Source organism: Coenobita brevimanus, chromosome 69 (assembly GCF_032717465.1).
Source record: "Coenobita brevimanus isolate Jiangsu-jjx chromosome 69, ASM3271746v2, whole genome shotgun sequence".
Taxonomy (NCBI): domain Eukaryota; kingdom Metazoa; phylum Arthropoda; class Malacostraca; order Decapoda; family Coenobitidae; genus Coenobita; species Coenobita brevimanus.
In genome coordinates this window covers 2,925,001-2,940,357 of record NC_137022.1, presented here as the reverse complement: position 1 = coordinate 2,940,357, position 15,357 = coordinate 2,925,001, and the positions used below count along the sequence as shown (strand labels likewise).

The following is a 15,357-nucleotide window of genomic DNA, read 5'->3' as shown; positions in this document are numbered from 1 at the left end:
TAGACAGATAAACAGACAAGGTCAAATAGCATCTGCTGGAGCTGTAAGACTTCCTGTAAATGTCTGCTACCATGACCTCAATGACATGTAAAAAAAAAAAAAAAAAAAAGTTAGACACCTTACATTTTGCAACTGTGTATGCTTTTTTTTTTTTTGAGGTTTATATTTGGGATTATTTAGTGCACAGCTCGTCCCTTTCCTATAAAGATTTGAATGCGTGATCTATTAAAAAAAAAAAAAAATTATTTCTCTACCTTTCCTCCTGCCTCCTCCCTCCCTCCCTTGCTGGATGGTGTAGTGGGTGGGGGAGAGCCTTAATCCTTTCCTCACATGTTTGTTAGGTCTTTGTAGCCTCACATCCACCCTTCTTTTTCCCACCAGATAATCTTAATATGTAGCAGTAGGCCCCATGTTATTCCTGCTTCGTGTGACCTCCTGTATAAACTTACAGATAATTCCTCACATAACTCTCCATTCAGAACAGACAAATTGCCTTCAGCTGTTGTACATCTGTGAGAGTGAATGGAGAGTTTAAGTGAGGAATTATCAGTAAGTTTATACAGTTTACATGAAGAGGGAATACCAAGGGGCCTATTGCCATATCTATCTATCTATCTATCTATTGCCAGACGCCTCAATCCCGTTTGGGGTGGCCACAAACAAATCGCCTCCAAGTCGCCCTGTCCCCCGCCATTTCACTGCCCTGCTCCCAGCTCACACACCCCTCTCTCATATACCTCTCCACCTCATCCCTCCATCTCATCCTCGGCCTCCCCCTCCCTCTTCCCCCCTCCACCTCACTCACATACACTCTCTTCGTCAGTCTCTCACCCTCCATCCTCTCCACATGGCCAAACCACCTCAGTGTGTTCCTCATAACGCTTCCTATCACATCCACATCCACACCACGACGCTCCTTTATATCCTCATTCGTCAGCCTGTCTCTCCATGACTCCACAGGCTCCTCTTAAATAACTCATTTCCACTGCTCTCACTCTTGACTTGTGTCCTTCCAACAACGTCCAAGCTTCACTTCCGTACATTAGAGTTGGTATCACAATACTGTCATGTAGTAACTTTTTCACTTCCATGCTCACTTCCCTGTTTCTTATCATTGCTTTCAAAGACCCAGCAACCTTTCTTCCCTGCTGTACCCTTTCAAGCACTTGACCCTCCAAACCTCCATCCTTACTCATCACACTACCCAAGTACTTAAACGTACTCACATTTTCCAATTCCTCACCATCCAACCTCGCTGTACATTCACTGACTTCACCTCTCTCAAAGACCATCACTTTACTCTTCCCTACATTCACCTTCAGATTCCGTTTCTTACACACTCTCCCAAACTCATCCACCAAACCTTGCAGCTCCCCTTCGTCTTCACTCTATTAAGGAGAAAAAAGGGGGGATGCGAGGCTACAAAGATTTAAGAAACATGTGAGAAAAAGAAAGACAGGTAAGGCTCTCCCCCACCCACTACACCCTCCAGCAAGGAAGGGAGGGGGGAGGCAGGAAGAAAGGTAGGGAAATATATGTTTTTAAAAAGATCACACATTAAAATATTTATAGGATAGACCTAAATAATACCTAATATAAACCCCCCCCCCAAAAAAAAAAAAAAAGCATACACAGTTGCAGAACGTAAAGTCTGTTTTTTTTTTTTTTTTTTTTTTTTTTTTTTTTTTTTTTTTTAAGCAGTCATTCAGGCCATGGTAGCAGACATTACAGGAATTTATGCAGCACCAGCAGATACCCTTTGATCTTGTCTGTGTATCTATCTATCTATCTATTACCAGACACAGACAAATCACCTCCATGTCACTCTGTCCCCTGCCATTTAGCTGACCTACCTCCAACTCATAACTCCCCCTCTAATATATCTCTCCACTCCATCCCCCAAGTTATCCTTAGCTTCCTTTTGCACATCACTCGCATACACTCTCCTAGTCAGTCTCATTCTCCATCCTCTCCATATGGCCAAACCATCTCAAAGTATTTCTTTTGGCATTCATTCACATCCACATCAGTACCATAAGGCTTCTTTACTTCCTCAACTGTCATTCTGTTTTTCCATGTAATTCCACAAGCTATCTATCTATTGCCAGACGCCTCAATCCCGTTTGGGGTGGCCACAAACAAATCGCCTCCAAGTCGCCCTGTCCCCCGCCATTTCACTGCCCTGCTCCCAACTCACACCCCCCTCTCTCATATACCTCTCCACCCCATCCCTCCATCTCATCCTCGGCCTCCCCCTCCCTCTTCCCCCCTCCACCTCACTCACATACACTCTCTTCGTCAGTCTTTCACCCTCCATCCTCTCCACATGGCCAAACCACCTCAGTGTGTTCCTCATAACGCTCCCTATCACATCCACATCAACACCACAACGTTTCTTTATATCCTCATTCGTCAGCCTATCTCTCCATGTGACTCCACAGGCTCCTCTTAAATAACTCATTTCCACTGCTCTCACTCTTGACTTGTGTCCTTCCAACAACGTCCAAGCTTCACTTCCGTACGTTAGAGTTGGTATCACAATACTGTCATGTAGTAACTTTTTCACTTCCATGCTCACTTCCCTGTTTCTTATCACTGCTTTCAAAGAACCAGCAACCTTTCTTCCCTGCTGTACCCTTTCAAGCACTTCACCCTCCAAACCTCCATCCTTACTCATCACACTACCCAAGTACTTAAACGTACTCACATTTTCCAATTCCTCACCATCCAACCTCGCTGTACATTCACTGACTTCACCTCTCTCAAAGACCATCACTTTACTCTTCCCTACATTCACCTTCAGATTCCGTTTCTTACACACTCTCCCAAACTCATCCACCAAGCCTTGCAGCTCCCCTTCGTCTTCACTCAACAACACAGTATCATCTGCAAACAACAGTACAGGGAGTTTCCAAACACTATCCTCTCTCACCAGGGCCACTCCAACATCCACTACCCTACCTTGTACCTCTTTTATTACCCCATCCATGTACAGATTGAACAACTATGGAAACATGACACATCCCTGTTTCAACCCAACTTTCAATGAGAAAAATTCACTTAGTTCACCATCCACACGCACTGCAGCCTTCGCACCATCGTACATACTCTTCACAGCATTCAACAACTTCCCATCTACTCCATATATTCTTAACACTTTCCACAATCCTTGTCTATCCACCCTGTCATATGCTTTCTCCAAATCCATGAAAGCCGCATACAACTTCTTTCCCTTCTCTAGAAACTTTTCCACTAAAGATCTAAGAATGAATATCTGATCTACACAACCTCTTCCCTTCCTAAAGTCTCCCTGTTCTTCTCCAACTAATTTCTCTGTTCTTTCTCTAACTCTGTCAATAAGTATCCTACCATACACTTTTCCTATTATACTAAGAAGACAAATGCCCCTATGATTACCACACACTTCTTTTTCCCCTTTTCCTTTGTACAAGGGAATAATTATAACTGACTTCCAATCCTCCGGGACTCTACCTTCCTCCCAGGCTAATCTGCACATCTTCCACATCCATTCTACTACTATCTCTCCCCCATGCTTCAGCATTTCACCACACACTCCATCAATTCCTGGGGCTTTCCCAGATTTAACTTTCTTCATTGCTTCCACAACTTCTATCCTACTGATTTCTTCCTGTCTTCTCACCTCCCTCCTTCTCCCAGCCATTCCCCAGCCACTTATACTCGCATTACTTCCATCCTCTACGTTCAACAATTCCTTAAAGTGTTCTCTTCATCTGCTCACTTTTTCTCCCTTCTCCACTAGTAATCTACCATTTTTATCTTTCACTCCCATGCTAACTTCACTTCCACCCTGTCTTACTCTTTTCACCTCTTTCCAGAACATTTTCTTACAGTCCCTCCACTTTACACAAGCTCTTCTCAGATATTTTCCACTCTTTCCCACTGCTCTCACCCTTCACTTGTGTTGTTCCAGCAGGGATGAGACCAGCATGTTAACCCTGTGGAGGAGTCTGGTACTACCCAAGCATGAATGAAAGTTCCATAGTGAGAAGGTAAGATCCTGCTACATCAAAGGGTCCAGAACAAATTGCCAAAACACCAGGACCCAAGGCACCAACAACTTCACTAATACAGGACTCAAGCTGTTCAGCATCTTACCTAGGTATCTCGCAAACATATTAACCTGCACTGTGGAAGATTGCAAGTTGAAACTGAATGCCTTACTGCAGAAAATCACAAACCAGCACTTCCTGCAGAATATTAAAGACACACCACCACTTCCTGCACAATATTAAAGACATACCACCACTTCCTGCACAATATTAAAGACACACCACTACTTCCTGCACAATATTAAAGACACACCACCACTTCCTGCACAATATTTATTAAAGACACACCACCACTTCCTGCACAATATTAAAGACACACCACCACTTCCTGCACAATATTAAAGACACACCACTACTTCCTGCACAATATTAAAGACACACCACTACTTCCTGCACAATATTAAAGACACACCACCACTTCCTGCACAATATTAAAGACACACCACTACTTCCTGCACAATATTAAAGACACACCACCACTTCCTGCACAATATTAAAGACACACCACCACTTCCGGCATACTACACCTAGTCTCACCACAACAGGCTGAAGTACATAAACAAGAATGTGATGGATGAAGCAGCACTACATGTAACTGAGGCTGAGTGGATGAGATTTCCATAGGGTGTCACAAGGTAAGGTTAGGATTCACTGCCACATGTCAGAGTGGAGATCATAGTTGTCATGCAACAACTTTCTTTTATCTCTCTCTCCAAACTCACTTCCCTATTCCTTTTGGCCTTCATTTGCACATTCTCCATCAGCTTTGCATAACACAGTGTTACTCATCAATGAAACTCCATGTAGGGTAGTTTCCTTGGGTGTGTTGTGTGCCAAATCATCTGTGCAGCAATATACTGTCACACATTCTGGAACAGACTGTCAGAATTATAAAATGAAAGCAAAAAAATTATATTTATGCAGAGGTAACCAGTACCCATAAAAATCAAACTGTTAGTGAAGTTACATGGCTGAAAAACCTAGTCAGTACCTGGTGTGACTCATCTGAAATAATCTTTTGTGATTGAAAGTGTTAAGAAAAATGCTTTGAGATGGTTTGGCCAAGTGGAAACGATGGAGAATTAGAGACTGGCTAGAAGAGTGTGTGAGAGTCAGACTGGCTAGAAAACTCCATCTCATCCTTGGTCTCTCCATCCTTCTCTCCCCCTCCACCTAACTTGAGTTAATGAGATGAAAAGCCTCTGACTCCACCTTGTTCAGAGGAGCTGCATGTGGGAAACCTCCCCACACATGAAAATTGTACTCTACACAAGGGCAAATAAAACCTGTGTATAAAGTCAACAACTGTTCCTGGGTAAAGAAGGCACAGACTGGCCTCCACCACCTGGGTTTAACTCCTGGAATAGGGCCTCATCTTTGAATTCCTCAGAGCCATCCGAGGCCTGAGACACACTGCACCATCACTGTTGGCAGAAACTAGCTATGGTGCACGTTAATGCTCTTTAGCCGAAAAATGTGCGATAACAGCAAGAATGAAAACGTTCATTTGCAGTGATAACAAAAACCAGAACCAGTAGCCTACCATAAAAAATGAAATATTACTCACACATGTGGCTCATTAGGGGAGCTGGGGGTCCCTGACTGCGTACAGTCCTGGAGTCTGGTGTTGGTGGCCATCCTACGTTGGCATGAGACGTACAAATGCAACCACACTCTCTGATGACACAGCACACACACACCTTCATCATGGTATAACCTGAAAGTAACAGCTACTGTAGCTACAAATAAAAATATTACATCATAAAACAAATATCTGCAAAAGCAAAGTGGAATTTTAAGTTGTGATATAAATGGAGGAAGTCCACTGTGGATAAATAAATTCCTCCACCCATATATACTTTACAAATCACTAGTCCTCACCAGCAGAAATTTTGCTGGACTAACTAATAGCCTTTCCATCAGAAAATGTTTACATACCATTATCTATTTCATACCATTATGGAGCCCACAAGGACCAATTCTGACTAAAAAGGCAATATAATGATTTTCACATTGCAATTTCCAACAATTTTGTGCAGTTGCATAAAGCACAATCCCCAAAATTTTTGTCTGGTATTTTCTGACAATCCCTGGACTTACCCCGGCCTAATGCAAAAAGAATTAGGTCGATATTGCCGTTCTCGTGAAATAAACAAATGCACATATGCACCGATACACAGCTTGACTTTATAGTTTAGATTCACTGTCCCATCAGCAGCGTAGAATCCTAGGCATTGATTATTCAGCTGTCATTAGAGGATAACCATTCACTTGCCAATGAGCATCATCAGCTTTTATTTAGTTTTTTTATGCTCGGGTCAAGGAGCCAAAGGCGAGAAGCATCCAACCCCAACCACCCCTGAGATTAAATCCTCTCCAATGATGTATTTTTTATTTGGCCTTGAATCCTGAGCTTTACAACTGATTAATGGTAGAATATTAACTTATACAGACCTGCTATGGTGTTCTGCCGATCAGTTGTCCTGCTTACCACCATCCCCCTTTTGAGGGTCAGGGAGGGGACTGTGGGACGCTTGTATAATCAGGCAGAACCATTTCGCGGTTACATCAGTGTCACCACATGAAGGCGTCCGTCTCAAGCTCCAAAAATATAAATACAACCTGATAAGGTCTGAAGCTTACCTACCTACTCACCTGGCTAACCCACCTGATGTAAGCCTAGAAATTATATAATCCAGTTCTCAAAAATCACACCAAGATGCTGATAAAATAGCACTTCAATAATAGGTATAAGTACTCACATCAGTTTTACGTGTACAATAACAGGGAAAACGTCAGTAAATATGGGACCTGCCTCACCTGCAATGGCGACGATGTAGAAAGGAAGAAAACAGTGATGCTGAGCTTAATCAAGTTTTCAATCATTTAAGTATAGCTTAATAATAAAGATGTATTATGGTATTTATTTGAAAAAAAAAATTATCTCCACCAAATTCTTTATGGATTATATTAATGACATGTAAGGGTGGATTTTGACAGCTAAAGAACTTTGAGCCACTGCCGAACGAGCATTCACGAAAGCTTACGTTTATGAATTATGCTCCTGTAAACATTCGTTCTTGTTCTAGAATTTGCATGTGCTGGAATTAGTTTTATTCATGGGCTCTTGAAAGAGACAGAATGTACTGACACTCATTCGAACATTCACACTATCTCGCTCAGGTTTGATTAAGCTCGCCAAGTCGCCAGATCGGCCGCGCATGCCCAGAACTATGTTCGCTGGTGTTCATTCACGTTCGTACACCAAGTGTATATCCAATTTATTAGGTGTCTTAATGTCTTATAGCTACATCTGTCATTGTCCATCTACAACCCCACAATGCAGGCTATTTTTATATGCGCGCTCGCCAGGTCAAACGTTGAGCAAGCCATATCAGTTTAAATAGTTTTCACTTAGTTTAGATTATACTTATAGGAATGAATAGCAGGAATGTTACGTGTCTTTACAGGGCAGTCGCGCAGGAAGCATTGCAGCATTGAGGGGAGGCAGCAAAGTAAAGCCAGTGAATAAGGTTATGGGGTTAGGAAAAATTCATTGAGGTGGTTTGCCTATGTGGAGAGGACGAGAGACTAAGTAGTAGAGTCTGTGAGTGAGGTGGAAGGAGGGGAGAGGGAGCAGGAGACCAAGGATGAGATGGAGGGACAGAAAAGAGAGGCATATGATAGAGGGGGGTGTAAGCTGGCGGGAGGGCAGCGAACTGGCAGAGGATAGGCCGACATGGAGGCGAGTTGTCTATGGCCACCTCTTACCAGATTAAGGAGCCTAGCTGTAGATAGATAGACAGATAAATAGACAGATAGATAGATAGATGGATGAATGATTGACCACAAATAATGGAATGTCGGGAAGAAACTAAGAATCTTGGTGGAAGAAAAGAAATAGGTGGGTATCCCTCCAGAATTCCTCCATTCTCCTCCACGACTTCCTTCCCTTCTGTCTTGTCCTTCTTCTCCCCTCTCCGTTTCTTCCCTCCCCTCCCTCTCTCCCCAAATCCCCCTCCCATTCTCTATCCCCCCATCTACTTCCTGCCCCCGCCTGCTCCCCTTCCCCCTCCTTGTACTCCCCACCCCCTATCCCAATATCTCCCCCTTCCATCACATAATCTTACTTTTACTCCGTCTCTCTCTCTCTCTCTCTCTCTCTCTCTCTCTCTCTCATTTCATCCGTCACCCCCTACTTTTCTCCCCTCAACCCTCACCCTTCCTTCCTTTCTTTCCATCCCTCTCCCTAGCTCCTCACCCCTTTCTCTCACTTCCTCCCTTCCTTCCTTTTCCTCCCTTTTTCCCTCCACTATCACCTTTCCTCCCTTTCCCCTCCCCTATCACCTTTTACTCTTTCCCTTCCTTCCTTTCTTTCCTCCTCTCTTTTATCAGGAATACTTTAATATCAACATAGTTTCCCCTTGCACCGTTTAAGAGAATGGACCTTACGATTTTTAAAGAGAATGCAAACGCAGGTAGAACTAGTGAAGATAAAAGCAAGCGAGAGAGAGAGAGAGAGAGAGAGAGAGAGAGAGAGAGAGAGAGCTAGACCATCATCGAAGGAATGGAAGAGACAGCCACATCGAAGGAATGAAAAGAGACAGCCGCATCGAAGGAATGAAAAGAGACAGTCACAACAGCAGAGTAATTCATACAGTCCTGCCTGTTTATATCCAGTGAAAATAACCTACTGCTCAAAGTAAGACACGCAGTTCAGGAAAAAATCACGAAGAAGTTTGACAAGGAAGGTGACGCACTACGCAAGGCACTTGAAAAGGGTGCCAAGCCTATAAACGAAGAGGAATTCAAGACGGGAGGATTATAAACGAAGAGGAATTAAAGACAGGAGGATTATAAACGAAGAGGAATTCAAGACGGGAGGATTATAAACGAAGAGGAATTAAAGACAGGAGGATTATAAACGAAGAGGAATTCAAGGCGACAGGATCAACAACACGCGGGAAGGACTGAATCCCTTATATGCACCCGCCTAGCAGCAAACTCTCATCCCTTTTCTGTCCACCTCCCTAATGCAAGAGTTATCCGCTACTCCCAGCCCTTCATATATTCAACAGGTCAACTCTGGAACTGTCCTCTGCTGTCTGTGTTTCCCTCTACCTATGATCTCCAGTCTTTTAAACGAGTGTGTCCAGGCGTCTCGAAATGAAAGGATCTTGAATTGGGCTCTGTTATTTTGTTTTATTATTATTTAGAAGGAAAAATATTGCTGGCTTCTGGCCTTTGGTTCCTTTTTCCTTGCATAAAAGGATGTTATGAAGTTTCTCGCTGCGACCAATGGAAATCTCAGACATCTTGGCTCCCTAACATCTTTCCCTAAGCGATTTATTTTTGGGTATGGTTCGTTAATATCCTTTGGAATTTATGCAGTGTTTGGTACTATTAGGATTTATGTAACAGAGAATAGGACAGCAAGGTGTAATAAACAAGATAAATCGCTTCGGAAAAGGTATTAGGGAGCTTCCAAGAATACCGGTCCTTCTCCACAAGTTCTTCGTTCATGTGTGTGTGTGTGTGTGTGTGTGTGTGTGTGTGTGTGTACTCCCATTCATGTGTGTGTACGTGCATGTGTGTGTGTGTGTGTGTGTGTGTGTGTGTACTTTTGCCTTATGGGATTTTGTCCTAGTGACGTTTATCCGACAAGAGAGAGAGAGAGAGAGAGAGAGAGAGAGAGAGGTGTTAGGCAAGTTTCTGAAGCCCTCCAATACTACGGCTCTGCGCTTTCCATAGCACTTCCTCGTGACTAGCATCGTGTTCTAGTGCTAATCTAGTGTTCCAACTGAGGATTGACGAGGAAGGGGTGGCAATTTTAAGCCAAGTTAGAGTGCAAGGAGTATAGGAGTGACGGTGGTCGTAGGCAGGGGGAAAATACACGAAGGGAAGTCACAGAAATTTATTACACAAGTATTGTAGGTAATATAATCGAGTACTATTTAATATTGATATAAAATCCGGGAGAAATACGAATCTAATTCTACATAGGTTGGGGTCGTATTGCAGCAGCTGTGGTCGTATTGCAGCAGTTGTAGTCGTATTGCAGCAGCTGTGGTCGTATTGCAGCAGCTGTGGTCGTATTGCAGCAGCTGTGGTCGTATTGCAGCAGCTGTGGTCGTATTGCAGCAGCTGTAGTCGTATTGCAGCAGCTGTAGTCGTATTGCAGCAGTTGTGGTCGTATTAAAAGAAAACAGTGTAATATACAGAATAAATCGCTTAAAGAAAAGTGTAACGAGGCTTCCTACGCGACCTAAAATATATCGTTATTAATTCTTACTCTAATTATTTTTTAAAATTTAATTTTGAAATCAGGTCGTTTAATTCAGCTCAAAAATAAGGTCACCATCTCAGCTCTGGAATTTAATAAGTCTCTCTCTCTCTCTCTCTCTCTATAATAATAATAATAATAATAATAATAATAATAATAACAACAACAACAACAACACCAACAACAGTAATAATAATAATAATAATAACACTAATAACAATAGTAACAGCAATAATAATAATAATAATAATAATAATAAAAATAATGATAATAATAATAATAATAATAACAATAAAAAAAATAATAATAACAAACGTCTTTCAAAAATCGATAAACGTCTTTCTAAATCATCGCTACTTTATCGTCATCGGTCTGAATGGGTTAAAAGTTGCAATGCGATCATCTTTTTTTTGGAAATACAAGAGAAGAAAATACGTATATACACTCGAGGACAGAGGAGCTGGATAATGGAGGGTTTATACGACAAAATACACACTGATTTAATGTATGTGAAATGGGAAGGCAGAGGTATAACGTCTAGAAACTGGAAAGATATATAGTAATTCATGTAAAAAGTGTCAACAACGACCTTCCGGGTTTACCAGAATTCTGTCTATCTATCTATTGCCAGACGCCTTTAATCTCGTAAGGGGTGGCCACAGACAAATCGCCCCCATGTCGCCCTGTCCCCCGCCATTTCACTGCCCTGCTCCCAGCTCACACACACCCTCTCTCATATACCTCTCCACTCCATCCCTCCATCTCAGAATTACTGCATATAAATGATTTAAGATTATGAGATGCCGTTTTCTTCCATATCAAAAAGAACTCAACGGATTTAATTTTTTTTTCTTTCACATCAACAGTAAATCACCTCAGTATTTTGAGCCATGACATGCAATAGATTTCTACCAACGCACTAGCAGGAATTCCCAACCGCATGAGAAAAATGATGGGTGGCAGAGCGACTTGGAGGCGTTTTGTCTGCGGCCACCCATTCCGGGATTAGGGCGTCGGGCTACCGATAGATGGATAGATAGTGAGAAAAATTTGAGCCATTTGGAAAGTCACGAGAAATAATATAACATTGCTGGTGTGTCAGATTTAACCTTAATTGAAAAAAAATAAAATGCTAGGAGTAATATACGAGACTGTTTATTACGCTGACGTCAGAGGCACAATGTTAGGCCAGTTATTTCAGCCTAACCTTCCTGTTCAGAGAATTATCATCCACTTGACACCTGTCGGTTTCAGAGGCCATGTCGCATCGTTTTTTGAGAATAACGTAGTAAGTAACAGTTGGATCAGTATGATATTTGGCCACAGTGTGTGTCATACCCTGCGGTAATTTTTGCCAGCATAGTGGAGTACGTAAATGAAATAATTAAGGCAATTGTCCTTGAGAAATGAGGTTGAATGTCAAAATAAAGGACAGGGATACGAACGATACTACGGAAACGTAGTACCTGCTACGTGAGTGACGTCAGTAGACAGGCTCCTCCCACCAGCCACACGGGACACTCCCACCCCTACCATCTCCCTCCTTCCCTCCCTCCATCTCTTCGAAACCATGGTCGAAACTTCAATCATCGGCACATGCTTTATAGCCTATATAATGATATATTATGTAATTGACGCATGCAATATGTGTTACTATAGTTGGTATATTTGTATTGATAGTGACACATAACAGAGCGAGAGTAGGGTAGAATGGGGCTGATAATGCCCGGCATGATAGGACAGTCGAAGTCAGGGGTGATGTGTCACCGTGTGGAACTTGTTCCTGGATAGTGAGGAGGAGTAAAATACTTATGTATTGATTTTGTTTCTTTTGTCCACCCGTTACATATATGCTTCATTTCATTTACAATGATGTATTACTGAAATCTGTCCACAATATGCCATAAAGATAACAATAAGCCTACGCTGAGTAACCGACTCAGCATCGGTGTAGACTGGGACGTAATCATGATTTTGGGTGCTTCATGATAATACTTGATTACGATACTGCTTAAATCAAACATTATACGACAGTTATGAGCTGTAATCGATAGCGATTACATAATAGAATTAACCCATGGCTGACGAGGACCACATAACACTTTATATACATGGTGTATCATTCCACCACAAAACTACACCACTCCTCACTTCTACCGAACCAATGCTCTCCTATCATGCCGGGCATTATCAGCCCCATTCTACCCTACTCTCGCTCTGTTATGTGTCACTATCAATACAAATATACCAACTATAGTAACACATATTGCATGCGTCAATTACATAGTATATCATTATATAGGCTATAAAGCATGTGCCGATGATTGAAGTTTCGACCATGGTTTCGAAGAGATGGAGGGAGGGAAGGAGGGAGATGGTAGGGGTGGGAGTGTCCCGTATGGCTGGTGGGAGGAGCCTGTCTACTGACGTCACTCACGTAGCAGATACTACGTTTCCGTAGTATCGTTCGTATCCCTGTCCTTTATTTTGACATTCAGCCTCATTTCTCAAGGACAATTGTCTTAATTATTTCATTTACGTACTCCACTATGCTGCCAAAAATTACCGCAGGGTATGACACACACTGTGGCCAAATATCATACTGATCCAACTGTTACTTACTACGTTATTCTCAAAAAACGATGCGACATGGCCTCTGAAACCGACAGTAATAGTTTTGTATGGATTATCTTTAGTCTCAAAATATCTCCACAGTTCGTATACTACAGGAGAGAATATAAATGTATCGTATGCAAAACTAAAGAGGATGAGGAAGAGAGACGGGAAGCCTCCTGAGCTGATGACTTTACTGATGATATATTTTACGTGGCACAAGAGGCTTTACTCCACTCCTTTCTTGATTTATTTTCCATGGTACGTACACCTTCACACTTCCTTGGATGCTAATTTATATAGTTTTAATACTGACAGGGCGACATGGAGGTAATTTGTTTGTGGCCACCCCTTACGGGATTAAGGCGTCTGGCAATAGATAGATAGACAGATAAATTAATACTGATCTATGATAGCAGGTATCGGTGACGCACAAGGGGATATTAAGGTGCAATCTGTGAAGCATAAAAATCTAGGGAACACTTATCGCTAAACGTCTAAAAAATATTGCACTATTTCCCCAGGTCATAGCAAACGTGACTGCACTCCCTTCACCTTAACTTGGCTCAGATTTTCCTTCTCTTCCAGCATTTGTCATGTAGCTGGGCGGCAGAAAAGGACAGTATTACGTCTCTTCATCCTTTCCACGTCATTTCTTCGTGACTAGCATCATGTTCTACTGTTAATCTACTGTTACAACTGAGCATTCAAGATGGAGAGGTGGCAGATTTAGGCCAAGTTAAGCAAGCATAGTACCACCCACCGCCAACCATACCTGCCTCATCTGTCGCCCACACCTGTAGAGGGGACGGGCGAGACAGGGGAAGGAAGCAGGTGTGGCTGGTGCAGGTGTGGCTGGTGCAGGTGTGGCTGGTGCAGGTGTGGTTGGGACAGGTGTTGGCAGGAGGCAATGAGGGCAGGTGCTGGGTGCAGGTTGGGTGCAGGGCTGGTAGGGGCTGGGGTAGGGCAAGGCCTGGCTTTGGGACACCATCAGGAAATTTTAGTCAGGGAACGATTGACAGCCTCGGGGCCAATATGACAGGCCAGGAGACCAAGGTAGGCCTGGCGGTACTCTGAGGACATGACCACGTAGATGATGGGGTTGATGCAGGTGGTAAGGTAGACCAGCAGCAGACCCAAGATGTTCAACACAGGGTCGTCATCCTTGCTGAACGTCTTTACCAGCGTGATGGGCAGGTAGCACGCCACGAAGGACAAGAAGATCACCAGAATCATCTTCAGCAGCCGTCGGTCCTTTGGGCTCAGTGCAGTGTACCGTGCCAGTTGCGATCCCTTACGAGCCCTGCGGAAGGTCCCTCGCAGCTGTGAAAATGCCCCTTTTGCCGATTCGTTAGACTCCCGCCGCCCCGCCCCATCTGTCGCATCTGATGTGGGTGAGTCCGGGGCGCTTGGCGGACATATTATGATGGGAGACGCCGCCACCGCCTCCTGCCCCAGGCGATGGCCAGAGAGTCCATTGACCTGAGGCCTGAGCTGCGTGGCGCTCACCCCTGGGGAGGGTGACGCGCCGCTGCCATCACCGTGACCGTCGGCTGGGGGGGTGGGGGCGGCATCCACGTCCAGGATCTCCACCTTAATAGAGTTGGTGCTGGAGGAAAGCTTCACCAGCGTCTCCACCTGCAAAGTCTCGCTCAGTGTGTGCACCCCTGCCTTACCCTCCTCCTGTGGGGCTGCCCTGTCTCCCTCTGCTCTCACACCCAACTTTTTTCCTTCATCCGGCTTTCTGCAGACAGTCTGTTTGCTGCCCTGTCTGCTGCCCTGTCTGCTGCTGGCACTGATGATGCTCTGGCCGTGGCTGTGGCTCTGCTTGTCTGCACGGTGGACGATGTAAAAAATCCTAGCATAGCAGACACAGATGGCCAGGCACGGGAGCACAAACGCAAACACAAAGAGGAATTCCTTCGGCGAGCGTCCATCGGTGTCTGGTAGGATGGTGCAGGAGCCGATGGTGGGGTCCAAGCCGAAGGTCCCCCACACCTGCAGGACGGTGGGCACTAGCGCTCCGAAGGCACCAACCCACGTCGCTACCACCATCAGGGCCAAGAGCGTCTGGGAGTACAACCTGCAACAGTGAGGGTGATAGCAGTGGTGGTGAAAGTGGTGATAAAGGTGAGGGTGATAGCAGTGGTGGTGATAGTGGTGATAAAGGTGAGGGTGATAGCAGTGGTGGTGATAGCGGTGATAGAAAATTAACACCTTTCCTCTAAGCTGAAGGCCTTGTGTAGTCTGACTTGGGGGGGGGTTGATTTGACTAGTAACCAAGGAGACTCACACCTGCCTCATAACAAAGACTTAGTAAATATCCAGTTAAATTTGTAGCCCAGTTCCGTCAGATGAAAAGACTTAGTA

At 43.9% G+C, this 15,357-nt stretch overlaps 1 protein-coding gene across 1 annotated transcript in view; it reads right to left on the bottom strand.

Annotated features, from left to right (window-relative positions):
- Window positions 1-13,977: 13,977 nt before the first annotated feature.
- LOC145406043 (G-protein coupled receptor moody-like) overlaps window positions 13,978-15,357 on the bottom strand; it is a 72,802-nt gene continuing 71,422 nt past the window's right edge. Inside the window, exons 5-6 of the mRNA XM_080277230.1 lie at window positions 14,740-15,070; window positions 13,978-14,691 (exon numbers count right to left, since the gene is read on the bottom strand). Coding sequence (XP_080133356.1) covers window positions 13,978-14,691; window positions 14,740-15,070 — 1,045 coding nt within the window. The remainder of the gene's footprint in view (window positions 14,692-14,739; window positions 15,071-15,357) is intronic.